Source organism: Caloenas nicobarica, chromosome 7 (assembly GCF_036013445.1).
Source record: "Caloenas nicobarica isolate bCalNic1 chromosome 7, bCalNic1.hap1, whole genome shotgun sequence".
In the NCBI taxonomy this organism is placed as follows: domain Eukaryota; kingdom Metazoa; phylum Chordata; class Aves; order Columbiformes; family Columbidae; genus Caloenas; species Caloenas nicobarica.
The window spans coordinates 25,119,568-25,146,519 of NC_088251.1; the positions used below are offsets into that span (position 1 = coordinate 25,119,568).

The window sequence follows — 26,952 nt, forward strand, 5'->3', positions numbered from 1 at the left end:
TCATCTGTAAAAGCTTTAGTGTTAATGACAACTGCAAGAAAGAGAGAATCCAGACTGATCTGCAAATCTCGGTTTCTGGATGGGCAGACAGAGAATGTACATTTATTCTTTAAAAAACAACCCTGAATTTAGGGGTTGATGTCCATTACAGAAATGCATATGATATCAAATTTTCTGAATAATTACATTTTCTAATATGTTTTGAGAAATATTTATTCTCTCTGCAGTTTATTAGTGTGCTCCAGAGATATACCATACCTACTTATAACAGTATCACTGCATTTTAAAAAAACCTTCAACTTTGTTTCAAAGCCAGCTAATCCTACAAATCTTTGTTTAAAATATTAGGTTGACAGAAAACAGAAACAAGTGCCTCCCTCCTGCTTAAGGAATTCAGTAGTTTAAATGGAATATAGCCTCATTTCCATTTATGTCCTGGAAAATATATCCTCACAGTGTTCACAACCCTGTGACTTAGCAACAGTGTTTGGAGTACAAAAAAACCCAACCCAAACCAAACCAACCCCCACAACCAACACACCACATATATTCTTAACAATACTGTTTATATTCACTGGTCGACATCCCATATTATATTCAGTGATGACTTGTATGAAATTATATTTATCTTCCTGAAGTTTAATTAAAAGATTATTTACAGATTATGCAGTTAAGCAGTATAAAATATCCTGAATTTACTGATCATATTTTATTATTATATGACTGAACTTATTCTAAAAAAGAAAATCCATATCCAAGAAGAACGATGCCTCTTTTTAATGGTTTACAGAGTGTGTAGTACTATTGTGCTCCTTACTCTTTTACAGGCTTTTACAAACAGCCATGAACTAAAGCTACTTCAGTGAAACTGTCCACAAAAAAGAGGAAACACTAATTTTTATTCTCTCCATTACAGTCTTTGTACCTTTTTCTTCATATTCTGTACATGACAGGAGCTGGGAGACAAACCAGGAGAACGGAGAGAATAAATAAGCAGCTACAGCAAAGTACTGTGCTGACCTATGCACACAGGCTGCTCAGATCAATTCAGGTTTTAAAAGTACATTTTCAGAATTAGTGTTCCCATACATAAACACAAAATTAAAGTATTGTGTAATATGTGCTAACCTACACATATAATAAGTGAGCATGCATAAAGCCATCACAACAGGTTTCATCACTTTGGAAGAAATTGAATCCTGTGCTTTAGTTCAAATAATAAACAGCTTATACCATGTAAACTAAAGGAAAAGTTTTCTTCACAACTAATAGCATGATATTGGTTTTATTTTGGCTAAATGGGCAGCAGTAGAAACAGAAAGCACTACATTAACTTTGCCTTTCATAAACTGCTATCAAGCATTTCAGAAATACTGGAGGAGAATACAAAAATGCAGAGTTTTCATTGAAATTAAGTACTCAAAAATCACTGAAATATTAATGTCCAGTAGCATCCAATTTGGACTGTAAAATGCTTGAACTGGAATGTTAGAAATAAAATGGAAATGCCAAAGAATTCAGAAAAAAAAAAGCTGCTACAATGATTTAGTCTAAAACTTGTACTGAAAATGAGCCTAATAAATTCAGGTTTTATATTTTTATATATATATATATATATATATATATATATATATAAAAGAGGGGATTAAAATATGATTTGTACATGCCTAGAAATATCTCTGCAAAATATTATTGTTGAAAGATTACTAACAGGAAGTGGAAGATGAAGCCAAATGTTTGGACTGGAAGTTAACATACATTTTTAACAGCCAGGTCAGTTAAGCACTGCAACTATTTCTCTAGGTAAATGAAAGACCTGGTATCACACCACATTTTTAAAATTACGCCTAAATATATTTCTGATCAGAAGATACCTGTTTAAAACACAATACTGTAGGAACAGCTATATTAAGAAATGTGAAAATATCATCACAATAAGCTCTTTGGCTTAAATTCCAAAACCACTGGTATTTCACAATCCCATTTAGCGTTTTTCCCAGTCTACGACCACAGCCATTAAAAAAACCCAAAACTATTTAAGAAATCCTTAAGCCAAGATATCCCAGTATCTTCATATGCATTTAAACGTGAAATGAAAAATGTGAAATATGCCATAATTTTATAATAAATAAGCAATCACCAGTAGCAGTGAGGGGTAATTTAATTCTTAGCTTTATTTCTTCTTTATAAAATTTTCAAAATCAGTAAACAAAATCCATTTCAACTGGTGTTTCCTCCAGATAGAATTCACAGTTCAAAGAATTTACCTGGCACCCTGTTGAAAATTAATTTTAATTAAGGCAAGTCAAGACAACTCTGAAGTTACCTTCACTCTATTTTTTTTTCTCTCCGCTTTTATTTTACTCTTTCTTGACTTCACACAAAAAGTTTGCAACACTTCAGATCTACAGTAAAAGTATAATAATGTAAAAGTATCATAGGGCTTCACATTGTGTTACTGTTAATCTGACTTGACTCAGAGCAGGATTTTTTAAATTTATTTTGTTTTTTACTCCAATACGATTTATTGAACCTGATTATTTCTCACCTGAGTTTTATGATGATAACATAATGCAGGACACCGAACATAAATTTCAAATATAATGTGAGAAAAATGAAAGTTAAAATTAAGTTATCAAAGAGCTTTATAAGATTTTTTTAAAGCATTAGTATTATTCAGAAAGATTATGTGCAGTGAAGAATGGATTTTCTGTAAATAACAGTTGACTTCAGTGCTACCTTCTATTTTTAAAAATCTAAGTCACCTAATATGACTATTTGTGAATAGCAGAACTAGTTATCTAAGTTCAGTTACATTAAGTGGACTATTATTCAGAAGGAATACTGCTTAAGAGTATAAATATATAAATAATAACAAAACATACTTCACATACTCTATAGCATTTTATTCTTATAATTCTATTTTCTCATAGGAATAGATGGAAACTGAGCCATCATTGTTGAAAAATGTGAATCTTTTACAGTGGAGATGGAGTATAATTAATAGAAATTTTAGAAATTACATGCGAATAGAAAATTCCTTTGTTTTGATAAAACATTACATTCAAAAGGGCTATTTGCATCAGAGTATTAAGCTCGCATTGTCTAATGAATCTTACAGGTATCACATTGTCTTCAGCAAACTTCTGCAATTTTCTGAGTTATAAAAATTAATTATTTTATGGATGTTGCAAAGAAATCAGCTTGTGTAGAATCCGCTAATGCTTATCAAGGTGCACATCCTGTGAGGAAAACAAGTCTGCAAATATCCAGAAAAAACACTGTATTGATATGGTTTCATGTGCCATCAAATTCTTCCACACAAGTGGCTGTTCCTCATTTTCGAGGCCAAATAATTCCCATCAGTAGCAGATGAATAAACATGCCATAGCTAACAATTGTGCTAAAGACCAGTGTCTGCCCTACTCCCTCTAATTGCACTAGGTCTCATAAGAGTTATAAAAGCTTTATGAATGTTAAAGTGAGCAAGATATACTACAGTGTTACAAATGGCCATTTTTAATATTAGCCACATTTGTATTTTATGCTCTCAATCTTATTGAGGCTTGTATAGGCTCTCCTATCACAAGTTCCTTATGCTGAATATCGCAGATCATTTGATCACTGTTCTCTTGCAGCACTCTTCCTGGGCCTATTTCAAGTGCCTCACAAATAAAAGGATAACAACTTTGTAATGCTCCATTACAGCATTTCTTCTGCTTACACTAATCAGATGTTACAATTCCCCTTGTGAAGCTGGTGTTCTGTCAGGCCTCAGGAGGTTTTAGGGGTTTTTTGGTTGGTTGGTTTTTGGTTTGGTTTTGTTTAAAAAAAAAAAAAGATTGGATAATGTTTTTCATTAAATTGCACCAGTTACCTAAGGAAGTCTCAAAATGTCAGCAACATACAGGGAAGTAGCGGAAGCAGGCAGGTATTCATGTTCACGTATACACATTTCCTTTTTCCTTTTTTTCAGTGGTGTTGGATTCCAGCTCTGGTATTTACTGAAGAGATAGGGGGGTTTTGTTGCTGTTTGTTTTTTGGTTGTTTTTTTTTCTCCTAGTTGCTTAATTAACATGGCATAGTTGGCCCTGTGACTCTGTCAGAAACAACATATGCGTCAAAAGTGGAATGGGTGTCCTTGCTGCAAGGAATTTTATTTTTAAGCTGAAATGACTCATCAACTACTGGGGTGTCCCAAAAGCTACAATTTGTCAAGCTGTCATGAGAAAAGGGAGGGGGGGGAAGGAAAAGAGGTCACATATTTATTTGTTTCTGTAGCTTGAAAAGCAGAGGGTAAGGCACTTACTGTACATTCAACTCCACTCTGAAAGGAAATTTTGCAAGCCACATTTTGATAACAGCTATATGGCATCTGGTATTTTTAAAACCTCCTCTTTGATATTATATGGATTTGTAAATTTGTCCAATGGTGAGGAAGAATGCTGTTACTTCAGTGTGCACTACTAATCCACCCACAGGGAAAGAAAGCACAGGATGAGATATCTGCAGATGCATTGTCAGATGCTTTAGCATGAAACAAAAAATGCAGAGATCCATTTGAAAAGAAGAAAAGGATGAAAACTAGAGAAAGCTTCAAACTTGTTTATCAATTATATAATACTGTGAGTTTTAAAATAATTTAAAATGTACTTTAAGAATATGTTCTCATAGCAATACTGGAAACACATCAAGCAGCACGGTGTGAGTTTGTAAAAACAAAGTAGTGAAACTGAGCATGCCATAAATGTGATGTGTACCGTTTCATTACACAAACTGACCTCCAAATTATTGCATGCAGTACATGGTGGAAATAAGCGCATGACAGATTTCCTGAGAACTTGGTTCCCAGTGAAAGCTACTGGAATCTAAGCTGCAATTACATGCTAGTCTAAATTTTTTTATCCATATGTCTTAAGTTCAGATCCAAGTAATTACCAACAGAATGTGTAAGTATAACAGTGTCAACAAACTTGTTATTTCATCGCTGTTGTACAGACAGTAAATTATTATTTGAAGACACAACCATGATTAGTAAATTGTAAATTAAGTCACCAAGTAACGATTTGCTCTTCAGATGCAGCATGCCATGTCATGCTGTAATGCTGATAGTAAGTATAATTTTCAAAATAAACATATATCTACAAGACTAGCAAACCACAGATTAAGAAACTGAGATCTATTGCAATCACTTTTTCCTCCCACGGAAACACCATACGATTATTCCCTGAAGCACATTCTTCAGATTAACTTCAAGTGTCCAAGGGAGTAACATTTCATATTGCTATCTGTAGAAGACAAGGAAAATACTAGCAGTAACATCAGTCCCTGCCTTGGATCAGAAAAGAAATTAACAGACATGGATAGAAATGAAAAAGAAAGAATATTGGTTCTGGGGTTTTGAAATAACAGAGACTTTTACCGCTCTGTTTTCACTGGCCTCACAGACCTGTGAGTTCATGCAGAGATATAAATTGAGTATGGTATCAAAACTAATGCAAAATTTATGCAGGCAGGGCAGCAGAGGATAAACTACAGAACTTAAAACATATTTTAGAAGTATGGTTTTCTAGAAATGCCTGATTATGCTTGACATTGGCTCTGAATCTTCAGGTGAATTACAGACTTTACTCTTGCAAGAATCAAACTGTCCTACAAAAACTGATGGAATTTAGAGCAGATGGGGACAACCTTCCCAAAACAAAGCTAGAAAGCAACGAAGACTGCCAGGAATCAACTAGAAGCAGCTGACAATTTGCAGTCCTTTTTCACCCTGATGTTTAACCTGATGCCTTTTGATTTTTCAGTACACAAAAGCAGAAGCAATTAGTAGGGAAAGAAAGATGCAGTTTGCAACACCAAAGTATTTGAATACCAGCCAGTGGTATTCAAATGCCCTTTATCAATGGGCACTTGCTAAGAGAAAAATTGCCAAGTGAGGCAACTATCTGCTATAGTCTCTGTCAAGCCACTGTCTTCCCCCCACCTCTTGAAGGAGCTCAGGTATCCCACATAAAGTGTAACACAATCTAAAACCAAACCAAACCAACAACAAAAAACCCCCACACACAAACAGGGAAAAGATATTTTTTTTTCTTAAATACAGCAGAGACAAAAGAATTTGACTCAAAAGCAGATTATAACATGAAGGTGCAAACCTATGCTTTCACATCTACTTTTTACAAACAGCTCCAGAACCACAAATATAAACTCTCTTGCCATGAATGCTATTTGTCATAAGATGACAGAACTGACTTGCAACACAGTAAAGGAAAAAATGATTTTCTCCCTGTTGGTACTACATACTTGTTGGATTTGTTATTCATTTTCAGTCAAGCTATAAAACGCTAAAATCTAACATCAAATCCTCAGAAGCATTCCTGTGCACCTACACACAGCCTCTGGATTAAAAAAAAAATTATATATATATATACACACACATATCTATATATTTATCACTGATCAGCTATACTAAACCACCAAACTCTTATCTGAGTAATTGTGACCTTGAACTGCAGACCACCATGTTATGAAAAGAGCATCTGCCCTGGACCCAAAAAGGATCACAAATCTTTCTTGAGCTTGGATCCCTTTCAGTCTTTTGAGAGTCTCTATCACCACAAATAATGAACTGCACTGTGAAAGGTGAGGAAGTTAAATATTAAATTTTTACCAAGGGTGTTTTTTTAGGCAAAAAATATTTTTCCAAGATTGAAATCCTATAGACACTGTTGCCACTCTGCAGGCTTAGATCCACAGAGCAACAGTGGTCTTAATTTCCTTTCAGTGTCCCAAGCTACAGTCACCTTCACATTACAGAAGACATAATAATCAGGTAGTCTAACATCCTACCAACAAGAGTATCACCACGTGTGTGAACAAGTGAGATACCAGGTATTTTACTTTCTTCAAAGTTCCTTTTGCAGGAAATTCCACAACCATTCTAGAATATCTTTACCAATATTTCACCACTGTCAGAGCTATCAAACCTTCCTCAAGATCCAAATTAAATTTGTAAAGATGTAAATTATACAGATTTTTATAGTTTCTCCAAACACCATGGTTAGCTTTCTATTTACATATTGAAATGGTGCCATGTCTGCCCCTCGACATCACAAGGTGGAGGGTCGTTTTCTTTCCCAGGCTGAACAAATCTTTTTCCAATAACCACTCTTCATTCCTTTAACTTATCTATCACAAGAAGTTTCCTAAGCTTTTCATCATTCTTGTTTTTCTCCAGACTCTCTCATTAGGTTTTCTACATATCTCTGATATGATGGTGTAGAAAAAGAAGCATGCTTTTAGGCCTTACCAAGGCTTAAGATAGCCTACTGGTTTTAGTATAGAAATTTCACTGCTGCAAAACTTTTCGTCTCCACAAAAAAATATGAAGACCGGTTTCAGCGTAAAATCCTGTTCCTTTGAAAAAGCCTTGTTATGTAAATATAGCTAACACAATATTCAAATTAGGCAACACTTAATTTAGAGCTGAATTTCCTCCATTCATTCTTAAAAGAGATAAACTAGATGGAGCAACGTGTTGTGCCCTCCTGCAAACATGCCAGTGACAAAGATTTTTGTCCATATCAAAACCAAATTGCTGGCTATTCAGTACAAATTCGAGAAGGAAAAACTAATGGCAAAGAGCTTAAAAAAAAATTAGCAAATTCCATCTAGCCCTTAAAAACCAGATCTGATTCTTGTAACATTATAATCTCATTTTTCCAGCTTATATTCTAAGAGATGTTGAAAATTTAAACCATCTAAGAATTGGCTCATGAAAAATTAGGACTTAGCTTCTTGAATACAAGCTCTTAGGCCTACTATGTTCAGTATAAACACTATTAATTTAAGTGACAGATATTTACACAGAGGCCTATTAGGCAACATTTTCATAAAAATAAAGTCACTAAATATCACTGTATGTATAAAGTTTTGATATTTAAAATTCCTGACTTATTTTTGGAACAAAAAAAATATCACAAGCTTGAACTTCATTGACTCCTTAGCATGCAACTGGAAAGCAGACTTGCAGAAAAGTATCCAAGGGTCCTGGCGTACAAGTTGAATACAAGGCAGCAATGTGCCCTTGTAATAAAGGTCAGCAGCATCCTGGGCTGCATCAGGAAATGCGTCTCCAGTAAGGAGGCACAGACGTCCAGGAGTGAGACCAGTGAAGGGCCACAAAGATGATTAGGGGACTGGAGCACTGTCAGATGAGGAGGGCTGAGAGAGATGGGACTGCTTTGTCTGGAAAAGAGAAGGCTCAGCAGTATCTTATAAACATGTTTAAATACCTGATGGAGTCACCTTTAGCACTAAAGAGGCTCAGACTCTTCTCAGTGACACACAGTGACAGGACAAGAGGAAATTATGCTAGCTGAAATACATGGAATTGCAATTAAAGGTAAGAAAAAACCCACACAATTAATTGTGAGAATGACCAAACACCAGAATAGGCTGTCCAGAGACTGTGGAATCTCCATCCTTGGAGATATTCAGAACTCTACTGGACACAGTCCTGAGCAAACAGCTCTAGGTAAGCCTGCCTGAAGCAGGAGGGTTGGACTAAACAATCTCTTGAGATTCTTTCCAATCTCAACAATGCAGAGATTCTGCATCAAGACAGCTGACAAAGTTACATGTTGAAATAATCTGGTTAGTAAAATACTGAAAACAAACCAAATAGAAGATAAAGGCCTGTTTCCAGAACTGCATTTACAAAACAGAAGTGATTTATGTCACAGATTAATTTATTAATTTTTCATTTTTCAGACGTGTTCCAGAAATTTTGACCTTACTGAAATGTGTTAGAAGGCCTAACACTTCAGAAAATTTATCCCATTGCAGTTTATCACATTATCAAGGTTGTGTATCATGATTGATAATAATTTCTGTATAATATCAAGGAGTAATCCAATAACCAAAAATAACCTGAGCTTGATTTGCCAATTATTCTAGAAGGAAACAATTAATTTTGACCATTGAGCAAATACAATCTACTGGCATTGATTAATAGAAACTTCATAGTAATGTTTTGTCTGGAGAAAACAGGATATTTCCACATTTCCTACCCAGTGATTTTGTACGACTAGTGAAAATCATTGTAATTCCAATGTTGAGTCATCAATAGCACAAACACATATAGAAGAATGATATTTATTTATTATTATAATCTAGCCGAAGAATATTAGAAAATTTTACAAAGGAGCTTTACAATTTTCCTCAAGTCCTAAGTAGACTGGAAGAGTTATTCAGGTAGCATTTCACAATTTTTATCTGCATTTAATTTACCAAATTTGAGCTCTATGAGCATGTCAGAGAACATGTGCAAACACTGAGCTAAGAGATGAACAGCACATAAAACATGCATCTAATTTCTACATATATGCCTCATGGTATCCAACTTTTTTTAATAATTCAAGAAAGATAACACCTACAATAACTGCTTGCTGTATCTCAAGGGACAGATGTCTAACAACCAACCGAGAAAACACACACTCATACCTAACCCCTTTGTCCTAGACAGCTAAGTGCGTACTAACAGATGGAGCATAATTATCTGGTTGGTCTATCTGCCTGTCCATCCCTCTCACTCCCACTGTGGCTTGTTTCTTTTGCTTTTTTGCCTTATAATAATGTTGTTACTGGTTTCCACTCATAATTGACACCATCTGTACCTAACAAGGGCTTTCCATCTTTCTGGTATTCAATTGGCTGCAGAGGTCATGCAATTGCATTGCATTCCCACCTGGCTTGAACTGTAGCATGCCATTATGAAAATGAATCTTAGCTATGGATGTTGTCCTCTGAGACTTTGCAGAGCAATGAAGAAAATTCATATTCATTGCCACAAATAAGGCTTTCTTCTGCAAATCACTTTTCAATTAAACCAAAAATGGTGTACACTCAGTTATCTATTACAAATACAGTAAAGATTAAATTAGCCCCTGCTTATGACTGAAAATATTATTTAGTGCTGTATCAGTTTAAAGCATCTTTATAAAACATACATTTTGGCATTTGACGAGAATCAGCAGTAGGAACAGCTGAAGTTATATTTCTGTTATAACAGTAAAACTCAAGTGACTTGAAAATAATGACTCAAGAGAAATTAATTCACAAATTTAACCCACATTTTCTTTACATCAAAAAATGACACCTATCACTCACACTATGACTATTGAGCAGTTAACAAAACTAAGAGTCATTTTCAGGAATTAACTCTTTCTATTTCCCTCTTTTTGTAAGTGAGAGGTAAGAACAAATCCAACTGGATGTATTTCAGCATGGGACAAAATTTATAAGCTCACAGAAATGGCCAGAAACTGCTGCAGTATTAAAAAAATTAAAACGAACAACCTCCCCTCAAATTGACAAGGAGACTGTCTGCAGGGTAGCATGGGACATTTGGACAGTCTGTATGAGATTGTCTGTATTATTTCCCAAGAATCCTCATTCTGGAGGGAATAGTACTGTTTTTATTTACTTGACAAGATACAGACCACTGTAATTTTAACAGTAAATATCATCTAACAACATTTCCTTGAACCAGATCCCAGAATTTTAAGTCAGCTTCTTAATCTCTATTCATGCATCACGAAAAAAAAAAAAGTATATCTATTAACTCTAATGTGTACTTCAAGTATGAAGGAATGCTCCAGTGACCACTTAGTGTGGGTTAATGAATGTAATAAGACAAATAAGAGTTTTATAAATAAAATATTTTTGCATGAGTAAATTCCACTGTAAGTAGGAACAGTTGACACAAAGATTAGTGTTATTTAAGCCTTACTTACTTAATTCCTCAAATATGAGGACTGAAATGGTATGTAGAATCTGTACGCAATCAAAATACTTGTAAATGGAATACTTAAGAGCATCGGAGCCTGAACTGCAAAGGATGTCCTCAGCAAAAATGATACAGCATAGCTCTAAAACTCTTTACGCTGGAGCAGAAAACGGTATTCTATTAAAACTGCAAGACACATAGAAGCGTAAAAGAAAAATACATTCACAACACTTAAAAAAAAAAAAAATCAAACTGTAACTTGAAGCTTATAGAATCATAGAATTTTTTTGTGGAACAGCAAAATGAAAGATCAAAACATTGAACTTTCTCCAAGAACTGTATTTCTGATCATCTTAGACATACCTTAAATTTTTTATATATCAGGCCACTGGGATTCACTCAAAATTCAGATGTAGCATTGAATTGCTTGATTTACAATTGAAATTTCAATTGCTTTTTCCCTCGAGGGCCACAAAAATGAGAAAAAAATCATCAAAATGTTCTGCAGATTAGTCCAGGTCATGTGGAAAAGCTGACTAATTTGTAATGAAAATATGAGATTAGTATCTAAAATACTTGATTTTTGGTGTTTACAGAGACTTACTACTCAGTTAAACTTCGTACCTCAGATATACCTGTAAGTGGGGTAACAGCCTAAACAAATGAGAAATATGTGAATACTCTTGGGCAGTGACGGTCTGTATCCGTAACAAATTTGAATAAATAATCCTCATCAGACTTGTAGTATTTCTATAGAACATTTTGCTGCAGTAAATCAAATGTCTTTCACAAGACAAAATGGCAGCAGTAGCAAACAAGCAGCAAAGCCAAACACTGTACACGATCACAACTTATTCTCAAATATTCCCACAGAATAGAGTTCTTAAGGACTTGAAATAAAATGCCACTTAAGAAAAAAAAATATTTTGCTAGTAAAACATTTAATGAGAACTTACTAATGACATTTTTCTCTTTGCGCTGTCACACAGGAAATTCCTTAAATATTTATTTCCAATGCATCCTTCCTAATCTATGCCCATACAATGGCAAAAAAACTGTGAAACCTCCAAAACAAGAGCTTTCATTTTGCATTTTTTTTGGTTAAAGAATTTCTAGCATAGCATCTCCGAGAACTGTGTTTCCAGCTAATATTGATACTAAGCAAGTAGGTAGCAAAGACTTGCTTTACTCTAAATAATAAAGACAAGGTGAAAAAACTGAACTGAAAGGCATCACAGGAGGCAGATGGAGCTCAAGAAATCTGTATTTCAGGAAGGAATGGTAATCCTTTCTAAAAGTCATCCACATATAGAACAGAACACAAGAATACAATTAACATGTCATTGAGAGTGAGGTGACCTATGCAGTTAAATATGTATGCAGATACTTCTTACATATATTTAATAAAAGTTGGACAAAAGAACAAATAATGATACACTAGTCAGAATATCAGCAGCTAAGCTGCAGACAACAATTCACAACTTTTTCTTTTCTTATAGAATTACTTGATTGATGTTTGAAATTAACTTTGTGGTTCATTGTCAGAGCACACTCCCTCAATAAAATATAACCTAAAATAGAGCTGTAAAGATAATTAATCGAACCAATTAAAACTGTGTTATCAATTTCCTTATCCCAGACTCTTCAGGGATTGACAGTTAACGCAATCCCAAATGGGCCAAGCTCTCGCACTCCCATAGACTAGAGGATAATCAGTGTCAGTCAAACCTCAGTTTGTGGTGGCTAGAAGCACATCTTTGTGTACTCTCTCCTGTTACAACATTGATGAAGGGGATATGGAGATGAGGAGGATATGTAAGGTACTTTCTGATAGTTTCAGAAACTTAGAAAGCTTTAAGAAAAGTCCAGAACTGACACATTTGCAAAAAGCACAAAGCTCATTTAAAAAAAAAAAAAATTAGAAATCGAGCTAAGAGTCAGAAAAAGGGCATTTTCCCTATGGTACACTTAAAGACAAACTCGATAGTTTTACATTTGGGCAGTATTCAGGTTCCCTGAATATCACATCTACAATCAGTATGCAAAAGGAGCAAATACGTCTGAAATCTTCTTAGATATACAAAGATACATAGAGCATAAAAAAGTTCTATAGAACTAAGAGTTGTCTATATATTTAACTTTTTATTTTCCATGTGTAAAAATAAAGCTGTCTGATTAAGAACACAACAGCTGAGAACAAGCTCAGGGCTCAGCATGAACCTATATGTCTGTGTGTATACTTATATAAATCTTCCTATTCACAGTGCCACTGTTATTCTTTGATCCAGCTGTTTTACATCCACTGCCAGATGGTACTTTTATGTACAATTCTAATCAAGTACAATATGTGACACAGTACTGGAAAAAATTAGCTACTTAGGATTAACTACATCGGTGCCTCTGAAAATACAAACAACTCCAAAAAACTAACCTGAAAACCACATATGAGTAGGACACATAAAGCAAGTTGTGAGAGTTTTTACACTGATATCAGTCTTCAGTGAAGGGACTCCAGAAAACGAGGTAAACTTCAAGAAACATGAAGATAATGACTGCTTATTGAAAGCAAGCTCTTTGGGGGAAAAACAAACAAACAAAACTGTGCCTGAAAAGCACAGCTTATATCTATGGTTGCATATTACATTGTATTGCACCTCAGAAGACAGAACCTAAGTAGGTAGAAAAGGATATCCACAACATAAAGAGTTTCTGTGCTACTGCCATTAAAAGAAATAGCAAATGGGAGCATCTCCCAGTTTAGTGCGAAATTGAGTTTTCTGCTAGTGATTTACCAACCATGCCTAAAGATGATCATGGCAAGCAAATGTTATTCTCTACTCTATTTGAGTCACTAATTCAGTACAATATGCAGAGGTCAGGATGACAAATGGAAATGAAGATAGACAATTCATTTTTAATACTAATGTAAAGAAAACTCAGAGAAGTGCTTTATGTGTATTTGTTAAAACACCTTTTATATGCAGAAAAATAAACAGAAGTGGACAGAGGAAGGTTGTGAAAACTACTTATAAATAAGCATAAAATGAAAAAGTATTGGCAGACATATCTCTATTCTACTGCAGCACATTCATCAGACTCTAGAGAACCATCTAAAGAGTGTGCATCAAGTCAGATTTTCCTCTTAAGAATAAAGGATCATTCCATTATTTCCTTACCCCAAAGAATTAAATAATGAAACATTTTAAAGGAAATATGAATTGGAAAAGAACAATCATTAGGATATATGACGCTATTCTGTACTAAAGTAGATCACTTTCTTAATCAAAACTCTAAGTAAATGCTTATGACTACTGTGAATGTTCTGCTTTCATTCAAACTAAAAATGGAAGACAGACATTAAAGTGAAGGAATCTACAAAACGAAAAATGTAATTATTTGGTTATTTGTTACCTAACGATTAAAATAATTATGTGGGCGACATTTTTAATATCTCACTGGCAAATGTTTCGTGTTTAACTGCTGTTTCCAGTATTGAACAATACAATTGTCCAAGAACACAGTATTTTATGAATGAGATTCAACAAATAAAGGAAGAAAGGAGTCTAGTCCTTATTACTATGCGAAACATTTCCTACTGGGATGTGATGGGATTTAATTGACAGAGATGTCAAGATAGTCATTTCACTGCTAAATAAATTCCCTGTCTGAAAACTTCCATTAGTTGCTACAATGCATGACTGAAAATGTACCTATTCATTTAAAAGAAAAATGTTATCTATATATATATATATATATGTTGTGGTACTAGGAGACAATGATTCAAGTCGGTGGCTTGTAAAAAGTAGAAGCATTGAATAAACAACACAATCTTAATGAGAGGTACTGGAATAATCCCTATAGATTTGAAAATTAATAATGATCATTTTTTCCACCAAGAATGATTATTTTAGTGATTTTGTTTAGAACCTGTCTTAAAAGGTGAGTTAAGTACTGCTTTTTAGTAAGAAAAGTCAATTCAGATTAAAGCAGATGTACTGGATCACAATTTTGCCCCTATTTTGTAATGGAGTATAGCGGGGAGATCTCATAAGTTTGTGCCAGAACCAGAGTTCGAACAGACATATTGTATAGCGACACAAAGCTGCTTAATTGGCTCTGCTGAGATGTAGGACTAATTGGTATGGATGATATTATGTTGAGGAAGCTGCACTATTTTCTGACTTCAGATGTCTCCAAATAGCATTCCACCGAACACACCATTTCGATGCGGTACTAGTCTGGGATAGTGTCTGTTAGAGTGATGAATGGCGTAGCATAAAAATGCTCTTAGTTTACCCTCCTGTCACAGCTTTGACGGCATATATTTTTCCTCCCGTCACCTTCTCTATACCGTGAATATAGCAGAGGGAGCAATGGGTAGTATCTTCAGTAAGAGCCTTATGGACTTCCTCAGTGTCTTTCACTAGAACTAATCATGGCACACATCCTTGCCCGACAAAACTCAGTGGTCTTTCCACCCTTCCCCCTTCCTTTACTAGATAAGAAATTGGTGGCGTTATTCTCATCTTCCTTGATGCCCCTTATGTATGAAGTCATGTAGGATTCCTTTGCGGACATCCCTACCACTGCCTCTGCAAAACTACTGACAGATTAAGAGTCTTGGATGAACAGACCATGGGCATTTTGTTTTAGACAAATGCTTACACTAGTACTCTTCAGCTTTGGATTGAAGACATGATTTTTGTCAGGCTATGCTCTAATGGCAGCTAACTGTCCACAGCACAGGCTAGAGAACGCAGTCAAGGGAAAACATGCAATGGTATATGTTACTATCTATATGTTACTATCTGTCTGGTGTGTGCACTAGATCCTGTTTGTCTTCACTGCTCCTGGCCAAGCCATAGTCTCTGTTGATCACAAGCTTTCCTCTCATCCTAACTTCAAGAATTTCTTTTTGACCAAATTCTAAAAGGAATTACTTTTACTAATCCTGCACTTGGGGATCTTAAACAGACTGATATTTCAATACAACTGATTCTACGTTGCCAAAATGGATGTCAAGTCAGTTACTAATACAGAATAAATATCTCGGGAGTTCCTAACCTGAATTAAACTCCTAATGAGTTTATTTAAAAAAAAAAAAAAAGAAAGAAAAAAAAAAAGAAAAAGTAGGGTAACAAAGAAGGAGGAGAAAACAAAAGAAAAGTGTGCAAGTATATTAACCTAAGGTTGCTGAATTTAAACTGCAGTTGGGAGTTAAACGTTGGCTGAAAACCCAAAGAAACCTACAGTTATAAACTATTCCCATTGACAGAGAAGTCAATAAACTGGCAGCAGTACACAGATTAGGTGGCCCACAGAAAGGTTAAGCACCCCAGAGAAACCTCCCATGTTGTCAGTTTTGCTCTCCTTGAGGAAAACAATCCAACAAAGGCTTCACAAAAGACAATTGCTCAAACAAATAGCTGTATTTCATTGGTCTGAAATGGAAACATAAGTGGAAACAGGTTTTATTCTATTTGACATTTCTGACCTGGATATGTTTGGCACACAGAAGTTTTGCCATTGTGCTTTAAAAAGACTTTTAAAAGATCTTCAGAAAATCACCACCTTATGTGCTTCAGTGGTGGCATATCGTCATGGTTTAACAGCATATGCATTAAAGTAAAATAAAGTAAAATTTCCTAAAATTAATGAGAATGCTCACCACAATGTTAAGAAGGAAAAAGTATTGTCCTCATTTCAAGGGAGCTCAAGGTAGAACTTGAGTTTTCCCACCACTTGGCTCCTCTCCACAAAGAAAATCTCTATATTAGTTATTTGTGTTATGCTCAACGCATCTGAGCTATAAAGGTATGGCTCGCAAATCACACAATATAGAGCTGACATACATATATTCAAGAAAGACTTTTGCTGGTGCTACCACCTACCTAAATATCAGTACGTAGAGATCTCTTTCTGAGTCAAATAAGGATTGTTTTAGAATATAACCACTGCCATTACAGACAGCTAGGCTGGAACGACTCCAGCATGCTATCTTAACCATTGCAGTAATGGCAAGCCTAAAAGCAGTTGGGAGAAAAGCAGCTTTAAAATACTATTGATACTTCAGAATATCATCTTCCAAAAATAACTGGATTCAACTGAATAGTATTCTATTAAGTCCCCTTTTATTGCTTTCTTCTGTGTTAGGTCACCGTTTTGCCTGTTACACCCCTGACAGTGTCCAGCTTGATACAAAAACAAGGGTGGAGCATGGATGATATCAAAGAGGGATATTCCTAGTTAAACCGGTTTGTATCAAACCATCACATAACACAAAAGGTCAGGATGAAACTTTCTGTTGCCTGGCCCAAACTACAACACTATACGATAATGTTAGTGCAAATCTAAAAAATTTTGAGATGCGCTTTGTAGATTTTTACTGGCTCACCATATCTTAGGAGAAATGCATCAAAGTCAGGAGTTGGAAATCTGAACAGATATGCAAGATATAATGTTTATACTGTGTAATTCATTCACAGTTTTTCAGGAGTGTTTCTATCAGTCTCCTAAGACATTTTTTTTTCTCCTGCAAACTAATTCTTTGGCAAATATTGTTTCCCTGTATTTCTTATCCTAGTCTTGAATTCGAAAGATTGTACATATACCAAATGAACATTAAAAAAACCTATAATTTTGAAACTGTATATATAATCTCAACACACAAACGTAGTTATTCCTCTCCATGCTACAGATCCAAAGTGACTGTGTCAAATCTAGTTTATATAAGATCTTTTTCCCAATCTTGAGTTATTTTGGTAGACCGTGCAGTATTATAAAGTTCTTCGCACTCAGGCGATGAGACAAAGCACTGATTTGAAGTAGATGAATGGAGCAATTTAAAGATGTATGATTGCTACAGGAAAGGAGGGAAAGGAGAATGTACTAGAATACTCACTTTGACGAATCTATGAAGTATATTACAAGAGCACCAATACTAAGAGCGAAGACTAAGACAACCTACAAAAGAAAAGAGTCATTATTTAACAGTGTTGAAGTGAAACATTTATTATTTTACACACAAAAACGACAAGGAAAATATATCATAAATTACTATTTTTTTTAATCTCAGTTTTCATTTTCTTTAGAAAGCTACTCCTACTTGAACTTCAAACACTATATAATACCACAGAGTGCTTTCCTGCATTGAAAAAAAGACACGAACAAGTTGAATCCTAGCTCAGTGAATCTTAACCTTTGCTAAACTATATTCTTTAATTTCAAATGACAAGCAATCCTACTGCATGGTATTAAAATCACACTATAGTTTTGTCAGACCTATCCTCCTGAACTGCTCATTCAGAGGTAAACAAAGAGTGATGACAGATTAGACTGAATTTTCATCTATATACATGGTTGTGAAATCCGCAGGGTAAGTGTAAGGCTATGTAAAAATACATATTTACTCTGCACTCCTGTCCACCAACGGTATAGTTAACTTTCAAACATGTTAAAACAATAGTTTGATGCAGCATGTCCTGATACAATAAATACACACCCCAGGGACCTTGTAGTCCCAACATTTTCCTCCCTTTAAAGTTTTTGAACCAAATAATTTTGCTAGGTCTATCATCCAGCCCTTATTAAGAAGGTAGAACTTGCTTTTCTGGCTAGTGCATCAGAAGCTGGATTAATCACATCTCCATTTGCCTTAAATTCTTCTGAACATAAAGACAATACAATTGTCTGTTCTGCTGGCTCCCAAAGATTCCCCAACGTTGTGGGACAATTTAGTTTCACGTCCTAGCCAAAGTAGGTCTGCATCTACACAGGACAGCATAATTGAAATATCTGGACACAAATTTTGGCTTGAATAATCATGAAGTACATCATAGTCTTTGTACCCTTTGTGACCTAGATTTCTGATATCCTTATTCTAGGTTTCTCTTAAATAATGCCATCCACTGGGTAATTTGGAATCTGAAAACGTGAATCAAATAAGCTTTTTAATGTATCTTCGAATGCAATTGTTCTGGAAGAAATCAGAAAAGATTCTTGTCTGCTGCACTAAGGATGGGAAACAGATAGAAAGTTATGTCTCCCGCAACTCATGTGATCTGCTGGTCTACAGAATCAAAACAAAACATCCTTTAGTCTTCTGGCAGGCACATCTCAAGTAGCTAGTTAGAAGTAACATCTCTTAAAATAAACCTAGAGAATTGATCATTCAGGATTGAGCAAACCAGGTTAATAACTAAGTGCACACACAGCTCCTGAAACTGCCAGTTAAAATATGACTTCTTAGGTTAGAAGTGGTTCAAATTTAAGACACTATCTAAACAACTGCATGTGTGTGGGGGAAAAAAAGAAAAGAAAATAAGTGGTGTCATTCCAGTTCTGAACAGATTTATTAATCTGTATGAATACCATAACTAATGCATGCTACCATCACTATTGCTACAGCAACACATGGACACTGAAACAAAAATTTCTTCCTTCAATGCAGGCTTCAGAACTTTTTCTGAAGCTGCCATATTAGGAAGGAGCCTGACAGTCACAGTGCAAACAATAGAAGGGAATGTGCAATGTCTGAATTCTAAGTAGCCTTACTGAAACAACAACGTCGAAGTTTCCCTACTCTCAGCTGTCACTCAGTGCTGTAACGGCAGTATCTGAAGCAAGGTTTAATTATATAACCAAACTCTGGAGCTCTGCAGGGCCAAAATCAAACAAGCATATATTTTCCAATAAAAGAAACTCATTAATTTATTAATATTATGTAATCACTACAACTTGTTTAAAAAAATCTATTCAGCTGAAAGTTTAAATTAATTTTTCATTCCTTTTAGATCTTGCTGACCATAACTTTTTGCTTTGTGAATGTTTGAGAAAGAATATTTCACCTGAGAACAAGTACTTGTCTTACCTGATACATTATTACCCAAATCAGTGAGATCTGTCAGTCAAATTCAAGGACTGAAGCAGGAAACTCTTCAAATAACATTTTTACTACCTAAGTCTAATATAACATTAACATCTAGAGTTTGAATCTTCTTTCATTATACATGTGTTGTTGATCAGATGTGTACAGGTGTTGCAAGATGACTGACTCTCATTCTTTCAAGTTTTGCAAAGTATAAAAGCAAAGCTAGACTTGTATTTTCCATTTCACATAGCAAGCCTTATTTCACAACATCCAGTCATTGCCTAATAGCTAAAAGAATTGTCTAGAACAAAACCAGCACTACTGTATACCAGCCTTGCATTTTAGTTATATCCAATCCCTTAATAATCATCACTGTGCTGCTTAAATAATGTCATATAGATTATGGGCAAGACACTTCCAAGACAATTAAGGAATTTAAATGTTCTAGGACAATTCACATAACTGCCACCAAAATGCAATTATCTAGATTTTGCAAGAAGCTCCAGACTCCGATGCTACACCAAAGAGAGAGAGAGATGTATGCAAAACTACACCATTCCCCTACTGTAATATATGTGTGATTTTAAAGCAAGGCTTGTTTTCTCTCCTATTGCCCCAAAACACATGCCTAACATTAAATTCATAACATCGCCCAAAACCACAGAAAAGGCATCAGAAGATAATGGAATCTTAAACTCCATTTTTATCTTGCTAGCAGAGAAACACGTTTTTCATTTGCTAAGTGACAGAAGTATTGAGCTGAACTTGAATACCTAAGTATGTGGAAAAACAGGGCCTGAACCAATTGGGCTAGAATTATATAAAAATTAAAGAAAAAAAAATAACCCTTCCATGACATTATAAAAACATTTGATAGACACTCAGACGCAAGGTTTTTGCTATTTTTTTTTCCCTATCTGAAAAAGTCGAATGCAATTTGGTTATTCAGACCCATGGAGACAATTAGATTCAGATTAGAGTCTTTGCTAGATTGTTATGGGAGATAACACCTCTTTTGGGGAACTTACTAGACTTGAAGAGAGGTATGAACATAGACTGATATCCCAAACCCACAGCAACTACAATCTAAGGGAGAAAAAAAGCCTATATGTATGTGAATTATTGCTTTTTTCATTAAGCAGGCCATGGGGAGAAGCTTACTTGCTCTGTTTATTATTCCAATGCATTTGGCACAATATTGCAATTGCTACACATCTATTATAACTTCTCTCTGCCTGGAAGGAAATAATCTTTTAATATATAATAACTTACTGTTTGTTTAAGATTGAGAAATCTGAAGTCATATGCTAGCAGCTACACTGACTAAGCACTTAGTATCAAGTTAAAAACACCAATCTCATTAAAGAGGGGGAAGAACGAGGAATAGTTGCTGCATATCCTTAAATCTTTCCTAAAAAGAAAACAAACAAACAAAACAGAGTTCAATAAAAGCATACAATGCCTTTTTGAGGCAGGAGGCAGAGAAAATGCAGATAAAATCCACTTAAAGAAAACTGTAGAAATGTTTTGCTCTCCACTGCTAGAAAGATGCTCCAGAAGAGCTATGACTGCTCTGTTGCAAACTGCAGTCAAACTTTATGCATCCACATTAAGGACCGAAAAAAAAAAAATCTAATAAGGATGTAGCAACATAAGAAAACTGCAGGGAAAGTACGGGCATTGAGAAAATACTATCAGAATTAAGCCATGATAATCATAAAGGGAATCACACACCTTTCAGGACCAGGGCTTTGTAATAAAAGGCTGATATTGATAAGCCAAAGGGTGGCACTGTTTCCCCTACAACTGCAGTGAACTGATGTCCTGGTTTTATTGAAAAACATGGGAAACTGAAAAGGCTGCTCACATGAGAGAGGGGCGCTACAGTGAACACAGCCACAAGAACGAGCAATGTGAGGGCTGGAGAGCAGGAATTTCAATCGCTTATTACCCTCCAATGTCTGAACGTTCTGTGGAACATGGAACAGCCCTCATTGAAGTTTCAAAGGCAAATTCTCGCTTATGGCTCAAGAGGTAAAGCATGAAATAGAAAGGGAATAGTTGCTATTGTTATATTCCCCTCAACATTAAGTATTAAAATAAGAAGCAGGCAGTGAAAAGCAAAATCTTACTTCAGGGCACCAGAGAGGCCTTATTTTGCTATCCGATGACAATCCGTTGTGTATTTTTCTTCAGAAACATCTCTCTGACACTCTTATTATTCTAAGATTAAATTTCTCAACTCTAAGCCTGTTGTATTGCTTAGAATATATTAGGTTGTTCATTGTTAATATTTTTAGAATTTCACTTAATTTTAACTTCTACATCCATACAGTAAATAGGATGCTTTAAAATAAAACTCTATTAGCTTTTATAGTTCAAATTACTTAAGGAGAATACAAATTATTTCTTGTGACCATAAAAGGTACATCCTCAAGGACCCACTAATTTTGGAACACTAAAGTTTGCATTAGTAAGATGTCAATAGCCTGAGGTTTCAACCCAATTTCCATTAAATTTACATACTTTTAAAATAAAAAACAAAGTTCTTTTAACCATAAAAATGAAAATCCATTTTATTTCTTTTACAGACAAACAGAATTTACTTCTCTGGATTTGTTAGGAATGAAAACCTGCATTTCTAAGGACACACCAGCTGCAAATCACATTTCAGAGGCAGGAATTACTTAATCCTTGCTTCGCAATCCCAGCATTAATTTTCAGACTCCAGGATATGCACCAGGACCTGTGCAATTATTGCAGTTTAACAAAAGCAGGACTTTAAGCAAGTCTAGACCACAGAAGAACCAAATGGCTTACTTAAATTGTGTCTCATTAACTGATACCCTATATGCTACCCTATGGTAGCACTTCATTTATATGTTTCCATTAACATTACTTTTGGACGTTCCACAGTGAACTAAAGCAGCTGCATGATGTTAAATTATACGACTCATATTAGTTCATCCAACAAAATGGTCCTCAGAACTTTATGATTTTTCAATACAAACAAAATGTTATATATCTTTTTATAGCAATAAACAGTAAATTTCTCTTTAGAGACTTTTTTTTTTTTCTCCACCATACCCTGATATGCTGGAGTAAAGCAGGAGTAAGGATCTCTAACATCCATCAGCAGGACCTATTACCATGCTCTGGATGGACCTATACACTAACTTTTCTCTGGACTTAAAACACATTGCCCTGCCTCTAGGCTTTCTGCCTCTGTTTCTTTACCTGGTCCCTCCCAGGCCAATGTTTAAATAACTAAAAATGATTAAGGCGAAAGTAGAAAATATCCACCATCTACTTTATGAGGTCATGAATTCCCAGGTGCTCTTAGAAGGTCCTTCTACCTCATTCAGGTTTGCAAGATCATATTTCTTAATGATGAAATGCTCTCTTAATATCTTCCAGAACAACTGCATATAATGCCAGCTTCTCTTTAAACTACCTAACCATGCATAAGTTGTCATAAGCCACTTTACAAGAGCAAACCAGGAAATGCAACCAAGTGAGGGCTGAAGTAGGTGAATAGGAAGAGAAAGATAAAGAGAGAAAACAACAAAAAGACAGAATAAGATTCCATCTTGTTCTTACCAGTAATAAATAATAAATGAGAAGTTCAAACAAGGATTCTAAGAAAATGGGAAATTTCCTGTCATTTACCCTTTATTCACAAATACAGGGAAATAGATTTTGCAGTTAATATGCTCCCTGTATAAGGGTCATGCTTGATGGAACATAATACTGTGAAGAGGAAGCAGTGATATACGCATTGGTTCTCATGTGAGTACAGTCAAAGCGCAAATTCTATGGCCAGCACCTGCCGTTGATGACAGAATACATGCTAACAGCTATGAATCTTAAGGGATGTGTCTGCTGGGCAGTGTGCTAGCTAGGAAATCTGTCTCAGTGACTTATTGATCCTGCCATTTTGCATGTAGAAGAGGTAGGTGGCGCAGGGGAGAAGAAAGAAAAAAAAAAAAAAGAAAAAACACCACCACCACCACAAACGAACACACAAACCCAAAACCCCACACATTTATATTATTTCTTCCGTGCTCTGAATGTCAAATAGGATTTAGCATCCAGTTCTAGAAAGGACTAAGCACCTCCAAGCTACACAGTGAGCAACCCCATCTGCCAGGGAAGTCAGAAAAGGTTCAAGAGCACACAACTCTGAAGAGCCTTTACCAACTCTTAGTTTTAAGCCTGAAGCAATTACAGTACTAAATCCAAACTTACAACTTTGATAGCCAAGTTAAAAACTTTGCATGCAAATTATTTCCTTTCAATTACATTTTCTGCTTTTTTATTTTGTTTACCTTTATTATATAACAAGGAGACATAACTAAAAATACATAGGATACATAACTAAAAAGTTAATTAGCTATTTTGTTCTACAGTAACTAAATTTAGTCACCAACGTGCATTTAAAAGAGTACTGAAAACTTTGGAAGCTTTATGAGATTCCTCACTTTATAAATTTTGTCCTTCAGCAAAGCTCACATAGACTTAGCATTTACCAAGAAAAATCAAAGTTTATCCAAATGAAGAGGTGAAGGAGAGCAAGAAATGACTATTTGATAAGCTAACAGGCAGTAAGGTCTCAGTGAACTTTCCCAGGGATTTCATAGCAAGGATTTTAAAAAGAAAAGACAGCAGTAAGGTAGATCAGCATGAGCTCTGGTTGATGATCACGAGCAACCAGAAGACTTGGTTATTATCCTTAGTTCTGCCACTCAGGTAGTGTGTGGCTAAAGCACATTACTTGACCTCTCCATGCTTCCAATTCTCCCTCTTGCTTTCAATTGGCAGAGAGATTGCATGTCAACTCGTTAGGGCAACAGCTGTCCTTCATTACAGGTGTTTGCAATGGATCTAGCACAGCTGAGACCTCTACTGCTACCACAATAATAATAAAAAGCTTGAGTAGGACACTATGTAACAGTATCAGCACTATCTATGAGAGCAAAGGGACTTTATTAATGGGCTTTATTTAAACAGAAAGGTGTCAATATCTCTTTCTAAAATAAACTTATTGTTCGTCTTCCTGGAACTACATTTTTGGTCCCATTAAGCCGCTACCTGGTATAGCAGGGTTTTAACTTATTACTGGAACTAAAAATATGTTTTTATTGCAAATATATATTAAAAAATACAGTTCATATTTAATGCACCTCTTTTTACAGACTTGCCTAATAATGATAAGAAATATAGAAATATAAGAAATATAGAAACAAAATTGCTGGGAGAGAAAACATGCAGAAAAGTTACCACGAAGAAGAAATAGGCATCTCCTACTTATTGAACTTATGCATCAGAACAGTAATTTGAGTATTATCTGAAAGGTATAGGTAAGATGCTTGGTAAAGGCCTGAATCACTGTGAACTCACCAAACTATTCCTAACTGTAGTAAGTACTTAAGGTAACAGGTCACTGGGAGTAGTATATCCAACATCTCTGAATAAAACCCCACAAACCAGAATTAGCAAATTCAGCGTGTCTGCCATCAGCTGCATTTTATTCTATCTCCAATAAAAGATTCAGTGGTCTTACATATACTTTAACAGACTACCTCTCATTGGAGCAGACCATTTGAAAGTAAGAGCCTTTCTTATTAAAGGGATGTTGTGGGATCAAAATTCAGGAATCATTAGAATAGACATCAGACTTGGGAATACAAAGAAATCAAAGCAGAAAAAAAAAAAAACAAACCACCAAACAACAACACCACCACAAAGAAAATCAGCATCTTAATGTACTTTTCTTTTCCACGCACATTCCCTATCTCCAATGGGGAGGAATTTTTAAAAAGGAAATATCTTTGCTATGTTTTCTCCCATACATGCTTCTAATGTGTGTCAGTATTTCAGATTTATTTTTCTTTACACTGAGTTTTTCCTCAAATTTCCACTGACATATTGACAATAAAATGAAAATTTCTGTTCGATATAGAAATTTGAAAAGATTGAGATTTTTCTAATTAGTGAAAAAATACAAGACAAAAAGTCCCATCTGTTAATGATGCTCTGTAGCTTGAAGTTAATTAGATTTGCTGGGAGACTCATGGCAATATGACCAATTAAAGTGCATGCAACTTTTCCAATTCAGTATTTAATTCCATTAGTCAAAAAAAAAAAAAAAAAAAAAGCAGTACTTTCTATCACAATGTGTCATTTTCTAGAGCTAAATGCATAGCAATATATGTATGCAAAAATGTGCATGTGTGCATAAATAAATAAATAAATATCTTTCTTTTACTCTAAAACGTCCTTCACATCCTGATTACCTAGCAGTCGTTCAGATCACCTCCCATTACGGTCAACAAAAATAAAATTCACTTTTTGAATATTGGTAAAAGCATAACTCACATTGATTTCCAGTGCATGCATGACTGGCTCTACAGTCAGACTGAGAAAAAGAGTTATATTGTAACAGTTACCTACAAACTATTCTTTCAGTTGCCAATGCTGTAATTTTCAGGTTCCTCATAGTCTGACTGTAGATAAAGGCCATCAGTGAGCTGACTGGAATGTCAATTTAGAGAAATGCATGCCTGACCTGTCAAACAATCAAATCATGCCAACTCAAAAGCAAACAAAGTCAGCTGCAAAACTGCTCAAAGGCAAAAGAACCCAATCCTAGAGTATGGTCTCCCCACTATACACAACACAGCAGGAGAACAGCACTCATAATGATGATTGATTATTCACAGTCCCATTCCCTGTGCCAACCCTGGGGAAAGCCTCTGCTTATTGTGTCATGCTCTGAAACTCAATATATGGTAATTAATTTTGTTTGTTTGTTTCTATATTCCTCTGTGTCAGTTGTGATAGAAAGCTTTTTATCTCCAGATGAAGAATTGGAACCAAATAACTTCAGATGGAACTATTTGTTCTAATAATATCAAATTCTGCCTCTGGATAAACAAAGTGATTGAAGTGAGATAAAGAAGCAAGCAAAGACTCTTGCATTTTCTGGTATAGAGCTTACACAACAAAATCTCCACGTGTAACAGATCATCTTGAAAAGCACGAAAGTGCACTAACTTATGGAAAGAATAAGAGAGACGAGATATTGCCCCAAAATCACAACCAGAATCTATGTAATTTAGAAAATAATCTAAGTAATGGTTCAACATCAGGGAAGTTAATCGCCTGAAACAAAGAGGAAATCAAATAAGGTCTATATTAATAAAAAGTAAACATTTGCCAACAGTTAACCCACACCTGTGTCTGGAATACCACAATATAGAACTGAAAATTATAAACTGTAAAAACAAAC

General features: G+C 35.1%; 1 protein-coding gene across 8 annotated transcripts in view; it reads right to left on the reverse strand.

Moving 5' to 3' along the window:
• The window catches only part of KCNMA1 (potassium calcium-activated channel subfamily M alpha 1), a 468,790-nt gene that overhangs the window by 245,745 nt on the left and 196,093 nt on the right, over positions 1-26,952 (reverse strand). For all 8 annotated transcript variants that reach the window (XM_065638846.1, XM_065638845.1, XM_065638841.1 and 5 more), the window contains exon 3: positions 17,694-17,755. In XM_065638846.1, the coding sequence (XP_065494918.1) occupies positions 17,694-17,755 (62 nt within the window). The remainder of the gene's footprint in view (positions 1-17,693; positions 17,756-26,952) is intronic.